The 16494-nt window shown below is 34.8% G+C and overlaps 1 protein-coding gene across 1 annotated transcript; it reads left to right on the forward strand.

The window, feature by feature from the left end:
* Positions 1 to 4212: 4212 nt before the first annotated feature.
* Positions 4213 to 7767, forward strand: LOC122138078 (receptor-interacting serine/threonine-protein kinase 3-like). The gene is made up of 3 exons (XM_042728882.1): positions 4213 to 4349; positions 5693 to 6029; positions 7612 to 7767. Exons 1-3 carry the CDS (start codon positions 4213 to 4215, stop codon positions 7765 to 7767), a joined length of 630 nt encoding a protein of 209 aa, XP_042584816.1.
* The last annotated feature ends 8727 nt before the right edge of the window (positions 7768 to 16494 follow it).

The following is a 16494-nucleotide window of genomic DNA, read 5'->3' on the forward strand; positions in this document are numbered from 1 at the left end:
GCTATGGAATTACGACATGCTTAGTAAGAAAAGAGGTGGAAAATCAAGCTTGTTCATGCACACACTATCTTCAGATATTTGTGTGAGTTCGATAGGAGCGAAAATGTTTCATGATTAACGCCTGTCCTACATGTTTTTATTTTCTTACTGAGAAAATTGTTTTTGGCTGTGAATGTTTTAGTGCCTGTGCATCCAGGCAAGAACTGTAAACGCATATAAACTAAAAACATTCTATCTATAAAATCTGTACAGAGGTTGTAGTACAGCCTCATATAGTACACCTGCTCCTGTACTATAAAATACTGCTTCAAGCACAAATGAACTTTAGAAAAAACAGCTTCAACCCCCAAGAACTCGCTCGACGCGGGCTGCAGCGCCAGCAACGCCCCCCTCAACACACCGGCACAAGGTGAACTCGGTCCTCGACCTCCTGCTGCTCATCCGCTGGATCCCACCGGCCAGATGAAACTTGAGAGAGCCATGAACGCACCTCCACTGGAGGAGTACAACATGAAGCCATGCTTATGGTTCAGCATTGTAACGAAATTATCCCGAGGCAAGATGGAAAGCAGTCTGGAATATGCGGCGCCAGCAACGCCCCCCTCAACACCCCCTTCACAGGTGAACTCGTCCTCGTACCTCCCTCTGCGCCATCCGCTGTGATCCACAGCCGTCAGAGTGAGACTGAGAGAGCCATTGACGCACCTCACTGTAGGAGAACACAAGAGGCCATGCTTTATGGTTCAGCATGTAAAAATATCCCTAGCCAAGATTGAAATTCAGTCTGAATATTACCTGTCTGTATTTGTTTGCTACCAAGGATTAACAAACTCTGGCCTTTCAAGAATGTTTAATTGCCCGCTCGGAATTCTTGTTACATTTATTTTATTATTTTCCAGATATGTCAAATATACTGAGTTTAGGATTTAACTGGGCCGTTTCACCAAGTTAGTTCCTTTTCTCTCAAAAGAGGATTGTTGAGCAGTGAATGTACCAAGAAAGTTTTTTGAAACCCCTGGTGTCACCATTTTTAAAACAGGAACAATCTCAGAACATTAGGTTCTCCAGTAATATTAACGACTGTCATTCAATTATGCGTCTTTGATAACATCTCAAATGTTAGCGCAAAAATATTAACCATCATTCATGGAATGTTTTTTTTATTTTAGTTGCACGTCTAAGTTGTTTTTTTTTTTTTTTTTTTTTTTTTTAACCATACGACTAAAAGTTTCAGGTGGGTTTAGAGGAACATTCAAAGTAATGTTTCCCATAAAATGCTTGGAGACGTCAGGTTTGAACATTCCATTTTCACACGATCGTTCAAACACCAAGACAAATGTGTAAAACAGTCATGTTTGAGAGAACTTCCGAAAAAAAAGAAACAAAAAACCCTATTATAACGTAATGAGAAAGGTTAAGCAAAAATGTTTCGCAGAACATATTTAGTCAAGTACTAATGCGTGTGTTGCAATTAAAATCAGCCACGTCGTTAGAAAGATTACTAGTTTCCATAATGTTTTTTTTCTCAAAAAGAGATTTGAGGGTTACACTTTATTTTTAAGGTGTCCCTTGTTTACAGTGGAATTATACAGTTAACAGTACGGAGTATATATTAAATAACTATATACTTACTAGGTTAGTGGTCCAGATTAGGGTTTGGTTTAGAGTATTATTGCATGTAAATCATGGCACTCATTTATTGATATCAAAGATAAGTACATCCCACATTAAAAAATACCATAGTAAACTTTCTAGTAAGATATCTAATAGGGTTTTTGAACCATACTATAGTACAAATACCTGAATTCATTTGTTGTGGTTAATTGTATCGTTTGCTGGTGGTGATATAACAACTATAGAAAGATAGTAAACAAATTACTATAAACCCAATACTGTACTAATTTTTTTTTTTTTTTTTTTTTTCAACATGTTATATTATTATACAATACATTACAGTTTACAGGTAGTAAAACTAAAGTATACACCAGTAAGTTATTACAGTTGCCCAGCATTGTTAATACCACAGTATGCTATCGCATTTCAGTAACCAAAGTGTTGTAAATACTATAATATATACAGTACAATACACTTCAAAACACTATAGCATTTACTATACATGTACTACAGTATTTTTCCAGTGAATGTAACGTGTATTAAGGACACCTTAAATAAAGTGTTTTACCGATTTGACAAGTGTATGTAACAGAAGAAAGGGTGTTTGGTATACAAATGTTTAAAACAGGAACGATCTCAGACATGGCATCGTTCATTGAACGATTTTAGTTGCACGTCTAATTTTTTTTTTAAACGTTACTACTTAAAAGTTTCAAGTGTTTAGAGAACATTCAAAGTTCCAAATGTTTGGAAAACAGTAATATTGAACATTCCAATTTCTGCTAACGTTCAAACACAAGAAAAACGCTTGTTTAAAACAATCAAAACACTGTGTAGGGCTACGTTTTCGAAAACTTAATGGGAACGCCAGCAACGTTCTTAGCACATATTTAATTACGTAATATTCTCGTGTGTTTCTCAAATCAAAATCGGCCGAACGATTCAAAATTAACTGCTTCCATAATGTTCTACATGTGACTAAAAAAGTGTAATTCCTCTGATTATCCAGGCGAAACCGATTTCCAATGAAGTCTCATTAAAAACACAGAACAAAACAGAAATGTGTAGGATATGACCGATGCTACAGTCAAACTTGGGTTCTTACCATAATCGCGTGAACTTTTAACCGGCGCTTTTTTTTCGTGGGTTACGAAGCGTTCGCGATCACAATACGGACCGCGATCTGAACGCTCTTCTGCTTCACTCCGGATTCAGTCTAGTTTTAGTCCTGCTTCGGTTTATAAAAGGCTTCTTCTTGTTTAGAAATCATCCGTGGTTTCGCGAGACTCGTTACTCCGCATTTTCGGACTGGTAATGATGATTGTGGAGAAAATGAAACCAAAGGGAAACTTCGCGTTGATCTTCTACCGTAACGAACGCAAAGAACGCGCATCGAGGATTCTGCTGAGGCGCTTTAATGTTTTGCTCACATTCAGCTGCCGACATTAAAACGCAGAAACACACATGACCTTTGATCGGAAACGAATTAAAAAACACGTATAAAACATAATAGTTGAAAATGAGTGAAAAACAGGAACGCAGAACGCTTTATTATTGCGGCTTTTTAGTCAGATACATTCACATCGTGTGGGAATTTCCACTGACGTAAAAGCAACATCCGTTTAAAGGCAACAGCAAAACTATATATAAAAACCCCAATCCATTTTAATTATTGCAGTATTTTTCTATTGTTTACATTCTTCTTTCTTACACCGTTTCACTTATCTGAACGGGGACCATGTGTTATAATTGTATCTTTTTAAAACATATAGTCTACTACTGAATTTATGATTTTATTGAAGCACATGTCGACATATGAGTGACGAAATAAAGGGTGGAGATTTTGGAAATCCTACTCAATAAAATGTAGCTACCATAGCTAACATAGAATGTTTCTCAGAACTCTCCACATTCTTCCAGTAATGGACCGTTTTAATATTTCGAAGTTATCCGGTCTTTAATAACGTTTCTCAAAACATTAGAAGAAAAATTTATGTTTATGGAACATGTTTATGGTTTATAGTCGTTTCAAGTGGTTCAAAAACAACATTGATGCTTCTCTAACATAACCATTTTTTTAACATTTAACCTAATGATTTGAACTTTCAGCAGCATTCAGAAATAACATTTAATATTTGAACAGGAACGTTATCAAACAATACACATTATAATGGACGTTTCTTTAAATGCTGTTTTCAGATGCTTCGGAAAATATTTCAGTAAATGTTTGAAAATGATCAAATGAAACTCTCTTAAAAACGTTTTCTCTTAAGAGAACGTTTGGAACGTTCTTTCAAAAATAGCGTTTGATAGGCTTAATGGTAACGTTCTTGGAACATGTTTTTCTTAGACTGACTGACATTGTGTCGCAATAATCTCAGACGTATTGACATAATAAATATGATTTGAGATTACTGGTGTAATTTCAGAATGTGAGAACGATGCAGTGGCGGTGTTCTTGTTTGATGGGGAAGTGAAAGGAGCTTCTCGATGTGGAAGCGTCGCCATTAACGAGGAACTCAGAGGAACGGTCGCAGTCAGACGGAATATGACATGTTCTTTCTCCGGGTTTGAGTAGATGAGAGGCCTCGGTGAGAGATGGACGAATCTGTGCGCATCAGGGTCGAGGTGATCCGTGATGAGTGTCTGCGGGGCTGGAGGAGCGTCGGAACCGGCGTGTTCGGTCAGATCTACCGGGCGAAGCACAAGACCCTGGGGATGGACGTGGCCATCAAGTTATTACATTATAAAAGACGGGTAATTACAGCACCTGGACATCGTCCTCAAATATTCACCTTGATAACACAGTTTATACAGCTCAGTCCAACCTTGATATTCTACAGTGCATTACTTTGTCCTTCAAACAGTATGAGAGGGGGTCATTCTTTCATTCTGATCATTGTGTTTAATGGGGAGCTCGGGGTATGTTGGCAGATTGGGAAGTTAGTTGTCTGTGTCACGTGAACACAGTGAAACCACACGGACAGCCAAAACATTAGGACAAACACCAGTGTGTAAACAGTCGCGTGTGTTCGTCTTTTATTTCCACTCTTGGTATTGCATTGTGTTGTGCATAGCATACTATAATGACGGACATGTGTGAGTGTCTTATATTTAAAAAGTACACTCACTGTAAAAAAGTAATTTTCGATTCGTAAATGCACTGGAAAAAAAAAGTTTTCACTCAAAAATTGCTAATAAATTGAATAAATAATGGCAGCAAGTAACTTGAATCGGATTTAAAATTGTTTAGTATGAAGACTGAAATAGTGTATTTTCTTGTAAAACCTACTCCATATAATCTTTATTTCATTTAACAACTTCGAAAAATCATTTTTACAATATAAAACACAGATTTTGCAGATTTTGGACTACATTTTATAAAAATAAATAAATAATAATAATAATAAAATAGTTTTTTCAGTCATTTTTACGTCAAAATTTCACTTTTTTTTTTTTTTTACAGTTTCTTTGTAATTATTTGTGAAATTTGAGCAATTTAAAAGTGAAAACTGTTCCATTTACATTTATTCAAAAATGTATCCAAGCGACTTACAAAATGCATTTTTATATATAAAGAAAAATATGTTTATACATTAAATATATTTCTATATATTATAAATTGTATGAATATAAATATATACATATAAATACATGTTATATTAAAAAATATGCTGTATGTTTTGTGTACTTATAGATACAATAATAAATATACACAGTACACACACCATATATAACAAAAACCTTTATTTTGGATGCGATTTATCTCAACTGATCGTTTGACAGCACTAATATATATATATATATATGTATATGTACACACAAGTAGATAGAATAGACTAAGAACAGAGAAAGGTAGTGTTAGAGGCTGTTTTAAAGAAAACAAGCCGTTAGAAAAACAAAAAGTTTCAAAGTGACAGTTTTTTTCACTGTATAAAAATTCTTCTTCTGGTCATGTGTGTGTGTGTGTGTATTAAAAAATGTCTGATTGCTCTTAAACTGTGAGTGCCGTGGTGCTTTGAGTACGTGGATCTGCTGGTTTCAGATGTCGACTGGTTTGTTTCTTCTCCTCATGAAGCAGATCTGCGTCCTCCATCCAGAGGGAAGCTCACCTGATGTTCCAGGGTGGGAATCCTAACGTGATCAGGATCTTGGGTCTGTACGAGGGCCGTGTGGGCGGCGCGGGGCTGCAGTCGGGGCTGGTGATGGAGTTCATGCCCAAGGGTTCGCTGGCTGATCTGCTGCAGAAGCTGACCGGGGGGCCGCCGCCGTGGCCTCTGACCTTCCGCATGGCGCACGAGATCGGCCTGGGCATGAACTTCCTCCATCATCTGTCCCCTCCGCTCCTGCATCTGGACCTCAAGCCCAGCAACGTGCTGCTGGACGACAGCCCTCAGAGCCAAGGCCAGTCCAGAGTCTTAATTGTTCATTTAGTTTTAATAATCGAACAAAAGGTGTCCTCATCAATTAATTTAATTAAACCATTTAATATTTTAAATTACTGCTGTCAACAATTAATCGTGGTTACATATTTTTTCATGTACATATTTCAGAAAAATATTTTTATATCTATATTAAATATATACTATATATATATATATATATAATATATATATATATATATATATATATATATATACACACACACACACACACACACACACACACACACACACACACACATATAGATATAGATATATATATATATATATATATATATATATACACATACATATGTAAATATTCTTAAAATATATACTGTATGTGTGTGTAATTATATAAACATAATAGATATACACAGTACACACACATATATTACATAAACAAAAACTTTTATTTTGGATGCGATTAATCGTTTGACAGCACTAATTTAATTTATTATATAATTTCTTTACAATAGTAAAAAATAAAATAAATCCTGAGCTGTCAGTTTTAATTGTTATGGATTCTGCTTTAATATCAAACACATTAATTTGGTTGTTAACCATTTAAGTAATCCTCTTATTTGTAATTAAATTTGAACAATTGGCAACAATCGCTGCACAGCAGAGGTTTACTGATTAAATTAAAGCAAAAACCGATAAAAACATGTGATATCCCTCTAAAAACATTTTGAATAGATTATTATTATTACGACTGCTACTTTTAGAAGTGCATTCTACTGTAAAAGTAGGAGTTATGATTTCTGCCATTATTTTTCTTCATTATTGAATCAAAACCGTAAATATAATTTCTGAGTGTATGTGATGATATTAAATGCTGAAATCATCTGTGGAGATGAAGTGCTTTATATGGATCAGATGAATTCTTTCAGCTCACATACTCCGCTCTTTTCAGTTGGATCGAAATGTACTTCAGGTCACATTATTTAATTCACACGTTTAGATGAAGGCTGTCGGGTTTGATTATTAATAGATTCTGTGGTTGCATGTTATTGTAGCTACTGTTAAACCACACTGTCCTTGTTTCCTGCGTGGACCTGCGCTCTTTCAGTGTCTGACGCTGCTTCGCTTGCTCAGTGTGGGACACAGTAAAGCGGGGAAATTCCCCGTGTGCATGAGCCGTTAAACCCTCCGCTGTGGTGTCTCCTCCACATCTGCTGATTTAACACTGCTTTAAAACAAAGAGCGAGTGTAAATCACTCCTTCAGCGGGAGAAACCCCTCCAGCTTCAGACAGACTCTCACATGACAGGTCTCGAGACAAAGACGTGTAAACAGACTCCTCCAGGAAATGAAGACCTTTTGACCTTTCTTGAAGAAATGGGGGCTGAGAGCTTAATGTGAGCGTTTAACTGTCTTAAAGGGACAGTACACCTAAAAAAAAAAACGTTTAAACTGTCGTTAAATTCAGGATGTCACTGTTGATGGCCAACCAGTGTAATATGAAATCTGTTGTCCATATCAGCTTATTGCACGATTGTCAGTGCCCTTTGAGTGGTGAAACAGGCAAAATGCATTCTGACTTTAATTAACCCTTGCTCTGTTTTTTCCTGCAGCTCACAGATTTCGGTCTGTCTCGAGTGGCTCGAAGCGTTTCTAGATGCTCCAGCGATAAAGACGATGATGATGGAGGAACACTGAGCTACATTGCCTCCAAGCGCTGCAGGTCGCTCAACTACAAAGCCTGCAAAGCCACTGACGTCTACAGGTGACCACAGAAACAACCCAAATACTGAAGCAGGGTTCTTAATGTTTTTAACCTCACAGAGGCTGCATGTATTTGATCACAAGCACAGTAAAATTGTTAAATATTATTCTAATTTTAAAAACAGCTGTTTTCTGTGTGAATCTCTGTTAAACTGTAATTTATTTCTGTGATGTGCAGCTGTATTTTCAGCATCATTACTCCAGTCTTCAGTGTCACATGATCTTCAGAAATCATTCTAATATGCTGCTCAACATTTCTGATTATTATTAATGTTGAAAACAGTTGTGCTGCACAATATTTTTGTGGAAACCATGATGCATTTTATTTTCCAGGATTCACAGATGAATAGAAAGCTCAAAAACATTTAAAATGTTACAAAAGATTTATATTTCAAATAAATGCTGTTCAATTATTTGGTTTCTGGGTTACTATACAGATTTTTTTCAAAATAAAACAAATCAAAATATTTTTTATTGCGTCCTTGATTGATAAAAGTATCAATTTCTTTTTCTTTTCTTTTTTTTAAGGAAAGAAATGGCCAGAAAGTGTAAAAAAATGGTTTAAATGGTTATAACGCTTAATTTATTTAAAAAAAATTAAACATTTATAATCTGAAATTCTATGAAATAGATTGCAATGTTTTTTTTTTTTTCATGCAATAAAAAACATTTATTGTTTTGTTTTTTTTTTTTTTTTTTTTACTTGCCTGAATGCAAAAGGTGTTACAAGTGGTTATGTCTCTTAAATGATATTTAACAACCTGGAAAATAAATGAATAAAATAAAATAAATGACAGTGCGAGTGCACATAAAATTTTTTTCAGCTTTACTCGCTCCGTGTCCAATAAAGCAATCTCACGTACTCTGGTCCGATATATTGCATAATCTCATCTCAGAGATCAATCAAATAAATAAAATTAAAGAAACTAAATATACTCTTACATCTTAAAAATCACGGATGCGGTCAAGAAAACTGTGACTCTGCTGTATTCCAAAGAACGGCAGACTTCACGCTCGCGAGTTTGAGCATATTTTCAATGTGAAACACAGAATATTTATCCAAGTGGCACACATGAAGTTCACAAACGCAAACGATCCAAACATGAGGTGTAGTGTGTAATGAAGTGTGTCCGGTCTGCTCTGCCGTTACGGCGTTCTGCTGTGGTCCATGGTCAACCGGAATGAGCCGTATGAAGGTAAGTGTCCCTCAGCGCTCTCTGACTGGCGTCCGCAGCACGTCTCACTCCGGTCTGTCCCGCAGGCGCTCTGTCCAAATCTGGTGCGCTTCCGGATCCCTCAGGGGGACAGACCTGACCTGACCTCCAAACACCGCGGGGTTAAAGGTCTGGAAGATATGGTGCGGCTCATGACTGAGTGCTGGCATCAGGATCCCAGCAGCAGACCGTCGCGTCCTCGGTGAGACTCCATGAGGATCTAACGCTGCTGAAGCGACGCTGATCTGTTGAATAAAATGATGCTGTGATGTCCATGATGCCATAATTACAACCCCAAATTGTCTCAGCAAAAATAAGTTGTTGTATAGTTTCATTTTAGATGGTTGTCATAAAATAATATTATTTTTTTTTAAGATAAAATACAACATTGAACAATCAACATATTTTTTGAACAGTTTACGGGTTTTAGCTTGGAACTAGGTAAAAACTCCACATTCTGAACAAATATAGTTTCAAGCAGTCTAAAATAGGCCGCGATCTACTGTTAAAATAAAGAGAAATATTACGTATTGTGTTTTTTTAACTGCATTTTAAATGATTGGATAACAGATAATAGTTATGTACCTTTTCCACTTTTCGAGATATTTTTCTTACAGTGTACGGACTGATCAACAGTCCCAGGTACAAACAAGGTGCATCATAAATGAACAGTTATTCAACTATTACTTTATTCTGTTAATATTAATTATGTGTGTACTCTTTGGTTTCCTCTTTTTGTGTCATCACTTATCAAATGTTGCTGATAGTTGCCCAACAAATTAAAAAGAAATGCTAGATGTGTTGCTAGGTGCTTTTGGAAGAATAGTTTGTAGGGTAGTGTGAAAAGGTGGTAAATTTAGCAGCAGGATGGCTGAGTTGGCAGCGCCTCCACACGTTCTCACCTGGCCGTCTCATGCTTTCAGACTGTGTTCATGTGACTGAGAAGATCTTTCAGATGCACAGACAGGGACTCAATGAGGCCGTCTATGGTGTTCTGAAGCAGCTGGTACAGTTTACTTTCGTTTTGGGTTTTTAACCAGTGTTTATTCACCATTTCCATCACACGGTGAAAGTACAATAAGTTGAAAATGGCATTTTATGTAGACTTAAATGGCTTTTTTTTTTAAAATAGAAATTCGTTGTATATTTGAACTCTTTAACCCTAACCCTATCTTTTCTTATGAGCAGGAGGATGACATTTGTTCCGGTTTGAAATCAGTCCAGATCAGCCGTAAAACACACAATGGTATGCTTTTGGTTTTATAAATAATACATTATTTTAATTCTGTTGTTTGCAAAAAAAAAGAAAAAGAAAAAAAAAAGCAACTCTGATTTTGGTTCAGTTTAACATTAAGTACTAAAACTAAATAAACTAGAAAGATAACGGCAAAAACACAACAAAATTACTAAAACTCGTGTTTAACTGAAATTAAAGTTAAAACAAAACATTGTACATCCAAAATATTAACAAAAACTTTAATAGTATCTCAGTGGTATTAATATGGAGTGTTATGAGCAACACATTACAAGTAACGTGAGTTACTTAATCAGATTACTTTTAAATTTACAAGAAAATACTTTTTTCAAATAAGTTACTTTTTTTTCTATTTAGTCACTATCTGTGCTGTCCCCAGGTTTTTTTTTTTTTTACTAAAAATAAATCAGCAAGCTCAACTCAGGTGACAAAAACATAAAGCAAAAGTAATGAAACTAGTGCTATCAAACAAATTAATAACGATTAATCACATCCAAAATATATATTTTTTTTGTTACATAATATATATGTGTGTGCTGTTTATTTATTATGTATATATAAACGCAAACACATGCATGTATATATTTCAGAAAAATATGCCATGCTTATATATTAAATATATTTATTTATAATTTAAATTATATGAATATAAATATAGACTTGTACATACATCTTAATATTTTCAAAATATATACTGTATGTGTGTGTATTTAAACATATTATGCAAACAAAAACATTTTGTATGCGATTAATTGCAATTAATCATTTGACAGCACTAAATGTAATGTAATGGCTCACAGAATAAATATTTGCAGGATTGTTGAGCTCTTGATCCTCTTTATGTTTCAGAAGCACCGCCTCAGGTTTCGTCCTGCATCACTGGACCACTTCCTAAACAGGTCATTTATGCTTTCATTCATTTAAGTTTAATTAAAATCTTCGCCAATTTGACCTCATAAAAGCATTTCAGTCAACATAAATGTTTATGTACTTATTTAAATCGTACACAATTGTATTTCTCATTAAGGTCAATAATCAGCTCATCGTTTGTACAATAGTACGTAAAACAAAGCATTAGAAAGTGATTCAGAGCTAATATTATTACATTTTTTGGTTTTAAAAGGGTTGAAACCATCTTCAGTAGAAAATTAAGATGAGATCAATTCCAGTAATTGTGTATTTAAAGCATAGATCTTGTTTTTAAAGGTGCTACAGTATATAAATAACAGTAAATCTTATACAGTATGTTATCTCGCAGGAAACAGCTGCCAGTTACACAAAATCCATGAAGAAAGGTAATCTGAGCTCCAGAGATGAAGTCACAGAAGCATTTCCTCGTCCTGCTCCGCCGGGGATCAGAACAACACAGGTCTGAAACACACAAACACACAAACAAACAAATATGCGTTTCATATGACCGACCTCTCCTCTCCTAACATCCTGCTGTGTGTTTGTTCTTACAGCGTCAGAGTTCAACACCAGGTCAGTTTTACTCTGTGTAATTACAAACAAGTAATTATGGGAATAAATAAAAAAGTAATTGATTTTGTTTTTTTATCTTACAATTTGGACTTTATTTCTGAGATAAAAAGGCTGAATTGCGAGATATAAACTCCTATCGCAAGAAGAAAAATCAGAATTGTGAAAAGAATTGCAAGTACCTTTTCTACTTTATATTCCAACTCGGAATTCTAAGAACAAAGAAACAGTTACTTTTTCAAATGTTTTACTCCATGCAGAAACTGGCTTTCATAAATAATAGCTTAGTGTATTTTTGTCCTTAAAAATAACATTTCCCCGTTTTGCCCTTGTCCTAAAATAAAGCTAACAGAGTGAACAGTGGAGATGCCTTTATTTACAAACATAAACATAAACAAAACAAAACAAAAAAGCCTTCATGGTCAGAGGTCAAGCTGTTGAGTTCATCAGGAAACCCCACCTCTGCCACTAGATGGAGCTGGACCTTTAGCTCCTCAGTGCTGACGGATTTGATCAGATCAGGAGCAGAAAGCGTGACTCTGCTTTCTGTTTTTCTCTCAGACAGACCTCAGATCACCATGTACAACGTCTGTGGAGTTCAGATCGGCAGCAACAACACCATGAATATAGTACAGCGGCAGAGACACCAAACGGCTCCTTCCAGCGTCGGCACGTCTCACTCAAACTCGGAGAACTCACAGAAGAAACCTCAGTGACATCTTCACACTCACTTCTGCAGGAATCAGCTCTCAAGAGTTGAGAGTGTTTTAGTGGCTTTTCTAAGTGAAATAGAAATTTAATGCGGCTGAACACTTTTAAAAAATATTCAGGTCTAAATGTAAGATTTATGCATTTGAACCGCATATAAAATATACATGCATTTGGATTACACTAATAAATATGCATCTCATTAAGTTTATTGGTTAGTCATGCAGAAAGTCAGATTAATAATAAACTATGCAATGTTTTTGTTACTTGAAATAAACATATTTTAGTTAGTGTTTTATTAATATATAATCTGTTTGAATAAATTTTATATTTTTATATGCATTTTATTTTCTAAATCTCAATTTCATTTAGTTTAACCTGATGTACTTAACACTAAAACTGAAATAAAAATGTCTAAGCATAGAAATTGTATAGAAAAAACCCCAATAATAAATGTGACAAAAACACAACAAAATTGATAAAATGAGAAAGGAAAGTGCAAAAAAAAAAGAAAAAAAAAAAAAAATGAATACAAAATATGAATAAAATCTATAATAGTATCCCTATGATAATAAAATAACACTGGTGCAGAAATCTGACCTGTTTCTGTTTCATATTAGGCAATGTAAGACTGACAAATATGAATCATATTACGTTTATTGCTCAAAGTTAAAACGGCGTAATCCAAATGAACATAAATTTTATATGCAATTCAAATACATAAATCTCAGATGCAAGTGTAACTATCCCGAGTGAATGGAGGTGAAACCAGCGAAGAACACTTCCAACTCAAGTTTTTACCTCAACATCCAAAGAAAGAAAGAAGCATATATTTTGAATACAGAAATTTTTTTTTTTTTTTTTTTTTTTTTTTTTTTTTTTTTTTGCGTTGTGACATTTTTAGGACAATTATATATATTTAAATCATCATCATCCAATTGCCAGTAGATGTAACAATAAAATAAAATAATAACTAGGTTTCATAAATGTAATGTGAAAAATATGTACACTGAGATACAGGCTACACATCATGGTAGTGGTTTTTGTACTGAATTTTATTTGTCCTGATTTTCACGAATATGTTACATTTATATATATATATTAATGAATTGTCACAATGCAAAACAAACAAATAAATAAATGATTTGATTTTGGAGTGAAATTAATCTACGATTCTGAACACTGTGATATCTGTGATTCGGATCAGGTGAGCGCCTTTAAATAAATGTTTGTATTGTTTTCCAAGATTTGACTGCGTGTGTTGTTGGATATTCCCAGTGTTTTAATATCAGATGGCGGAGGATGCATCGCGCTAATCAGGAGTGACGGTTCGTGTAGCTCAGTCAGCGGGATCCTGGCGTTCAGAACGCCCTCCATCTGTCCCACCGGAATCTAACGGGCACGGATCCGCTCGTGCCGCAGGTCTCCCGGTGATCTGCACAAAACGCCGTGGAACGAGTGGCTGGATGCAGAAATACCTGACTGTAGCTCCCTTCAAAACCATCGTCAGCTCTGCAAAGTACTGTAGTATTACATGCAGGAGATGTTTTGTTGCGCTGGTTACCCTTACCAAAGAATAGTATACTTCAAGTTCATTTTATTAAGTATACTTAAGTTCAAGTATATTTTTAAGTATACTTTATGTAGCAAGTATACAACTATCAGTGTTCTAGTAGAATACTTGTAAGTGTACTCTTTCAATACTCCTTGGGACTAAATTGGCCCACTTTCTAGTATATAAAAGTATACTTTTAAGTATACTTTAAGTATAACAGTAGCAAACTTTGAGTACACAACTATGTTTGTAGTTTGTACTGCAATTATACTAAAAGTGAACATATAGGTGTACTGATAGTTTACTAATTAAATACTTTGTACACTTTGAAGTATAGTCTCAGTAAACTACTAGTTTAGTAGTTTTATACTGCAAGTATACTCATGTTTTCTTTAAGTGAACTTTACATCATACTTTAAGTATACTACTATGTCCCTGTTTAGGATTTAATTTGTATATATTTTGTTATATGAATATCTGAACCTACAAAACATCCAAAGAAAGAACAGGGTATCTGCTTGTAAACAAAACCATTTTATTCTAGCTTCATGCATTCTTTTTTTTTTGTGGGTTTAATGTGGGTACTTTAATGTGTTTTAATGTGGGTAAGTTTCATAAAAAATAAAGAAATAACATTTTAAACAAAACGCTGAAAAAAAAAGACTATGAATTGGATTCGACTGTAATTATTATCTCTTCATCAGTCGACAGTTTATTCCATAACATTACAGTTTTGATGCTGTTTCATGTCAGATGATTGTGTTAGATTACATGTGTTCGTATCTGTTGTTTCTTTTTCTTCTTCACTTGTGTTTTTTGGGAAATTCTGTACAGAAGATGTGTACTAGCGCCCTCTACCGTATAATAATGAAAACACGGATTCTAGGAGCACAAGTATAGCTCAAATATATTTAGACTTGTATAAGTCAAGTATACTTAAATGTCATTTTAAGAATATTTTTTGAGGAGTACATAAAGCCCATTTCTGAGAAGTACATAAAAAGTAAGCTAAAAGCATACGTTCCTATTTTTAGTTTAAAAGAAGTATACTATTAGCACACTTGTATAAACTTCTTTTTCGTAAGGGTAAAGCTGTGATGTGTAGTTCTGATCTAGTTGTTCAAACGACTCGGCACAGTCTCACGAATTCGTAACTATTTTACGTTTTGGCGAAACTCGTGTGAATTGGATCTGCAACGCACGGTTATGGGTGGACCTTAAAGGGTTAGTCACCCAAAATGGAAAGTGTGATAATTTACTCACCCTCAAGTGTGGTTCCAAACCAGTATGAGTTTCTTTCATCAGTTGAACACAAAAGAAGATCTTTTGAGAAATGTCAATAATAGCTATTTACTTCCATGGACACTTTTCACAAGACTGTGACGACAGGCTTCAGTGGTCATCAGCGTCGGCAATCCTTCAAAGTTTTTTGTATGTACATTTATAACAGTATACTTTGTGTTATATCACCTTTGCATCAATTTACAAAAACAAACAAACAAACAAAAAAACTAGTTAACACTAATGCAAGGGTATGGAAGCCCGTTTCTGCCACTGAATAATAATAATAATAAAAAAAAGGTTATTATTTTTTCATACTATGGAAGTCAATGGCTACTGTCCACTGTTTGCTTACCAACATTCTTCAAACTATATTTTTGGGTGAGCTGTCCCTTTAATGCGTTCTTTAAATAAATATTGTGTGTTTTCATATGATTCACATCATGAAGATTTGAAGCCAGAAACAGGACATGTGCTGTCCTCGAAAGGCCTGGAGGAAGTTGCTTTTTTGGCTCTGACGTCTGTAGCCAGAACAACAGATGGTGGATAATGATGATAAATAGACTCTGCAGCCATTTGTGTCCATTTACTCTCTGACCTTCATGGCAGAATGACACCAGACGAATCAGGACTCGTTTTACAGGCAAGACACTACAGAACAGAAATAATTAACTGATAGATATCAACATACTTCAACGCAATTAATCAACAGGGGACAATTGTTTTGTCTTAATAAATCAGAAAATACTGTCAACAGACAGAAAACAAATACAATTTTACCATTAGGAATAAAATATGGTATGAAATCAGGCAAATGATATATGAACAAACCTTCGGAATATAGAGAGGAATAAAACTGAAGTGTAGTGTTTGCTGAAGTGGAGATAAAAGCTCATTTTGAAAAACTTTTAAATATATTTACTGTGATTGAAATCCACAGACAAAATTAGATCAAATAAATATTATATGTGTCGTTTGGATGTTTGCTTCACTAGCTTAGAATATTATGGAAAAGTCTCAAAATTGGCAAATACATGAAAAAAAAAAATGATGGTTTTGCCTGTAGTGCCTTGCCTTAGGATGCTTTATGGATGTCCACCATGTAGGGATGCACCAGAATATTAATTCTGGCCAATAAAGATGTTTTTATAATCACCAACTATGAAGTAATGGCTGATCTTATAAATCTGTATTCTTTCATCTGTTGTTGAAAAACAAAAGAGGCTCAAATTTAGAATCA

The sequence above is a fragment of the Cyprinus carpio genome, chromosome B7 (assembly GCF_018340385.1).
Source record: "Cyprinus carpio isolate SPL01 chromosome B7, ASM1834038v1, whole genome shotgun sequence".
In the NCBI taxonomy this organism is placed as follows: Eukaryota; Metazoa; Chordata; class Actinopteri; order Cypriniformes; family Cyprinidae; genus Cyprinus; species Cyprinus carpio.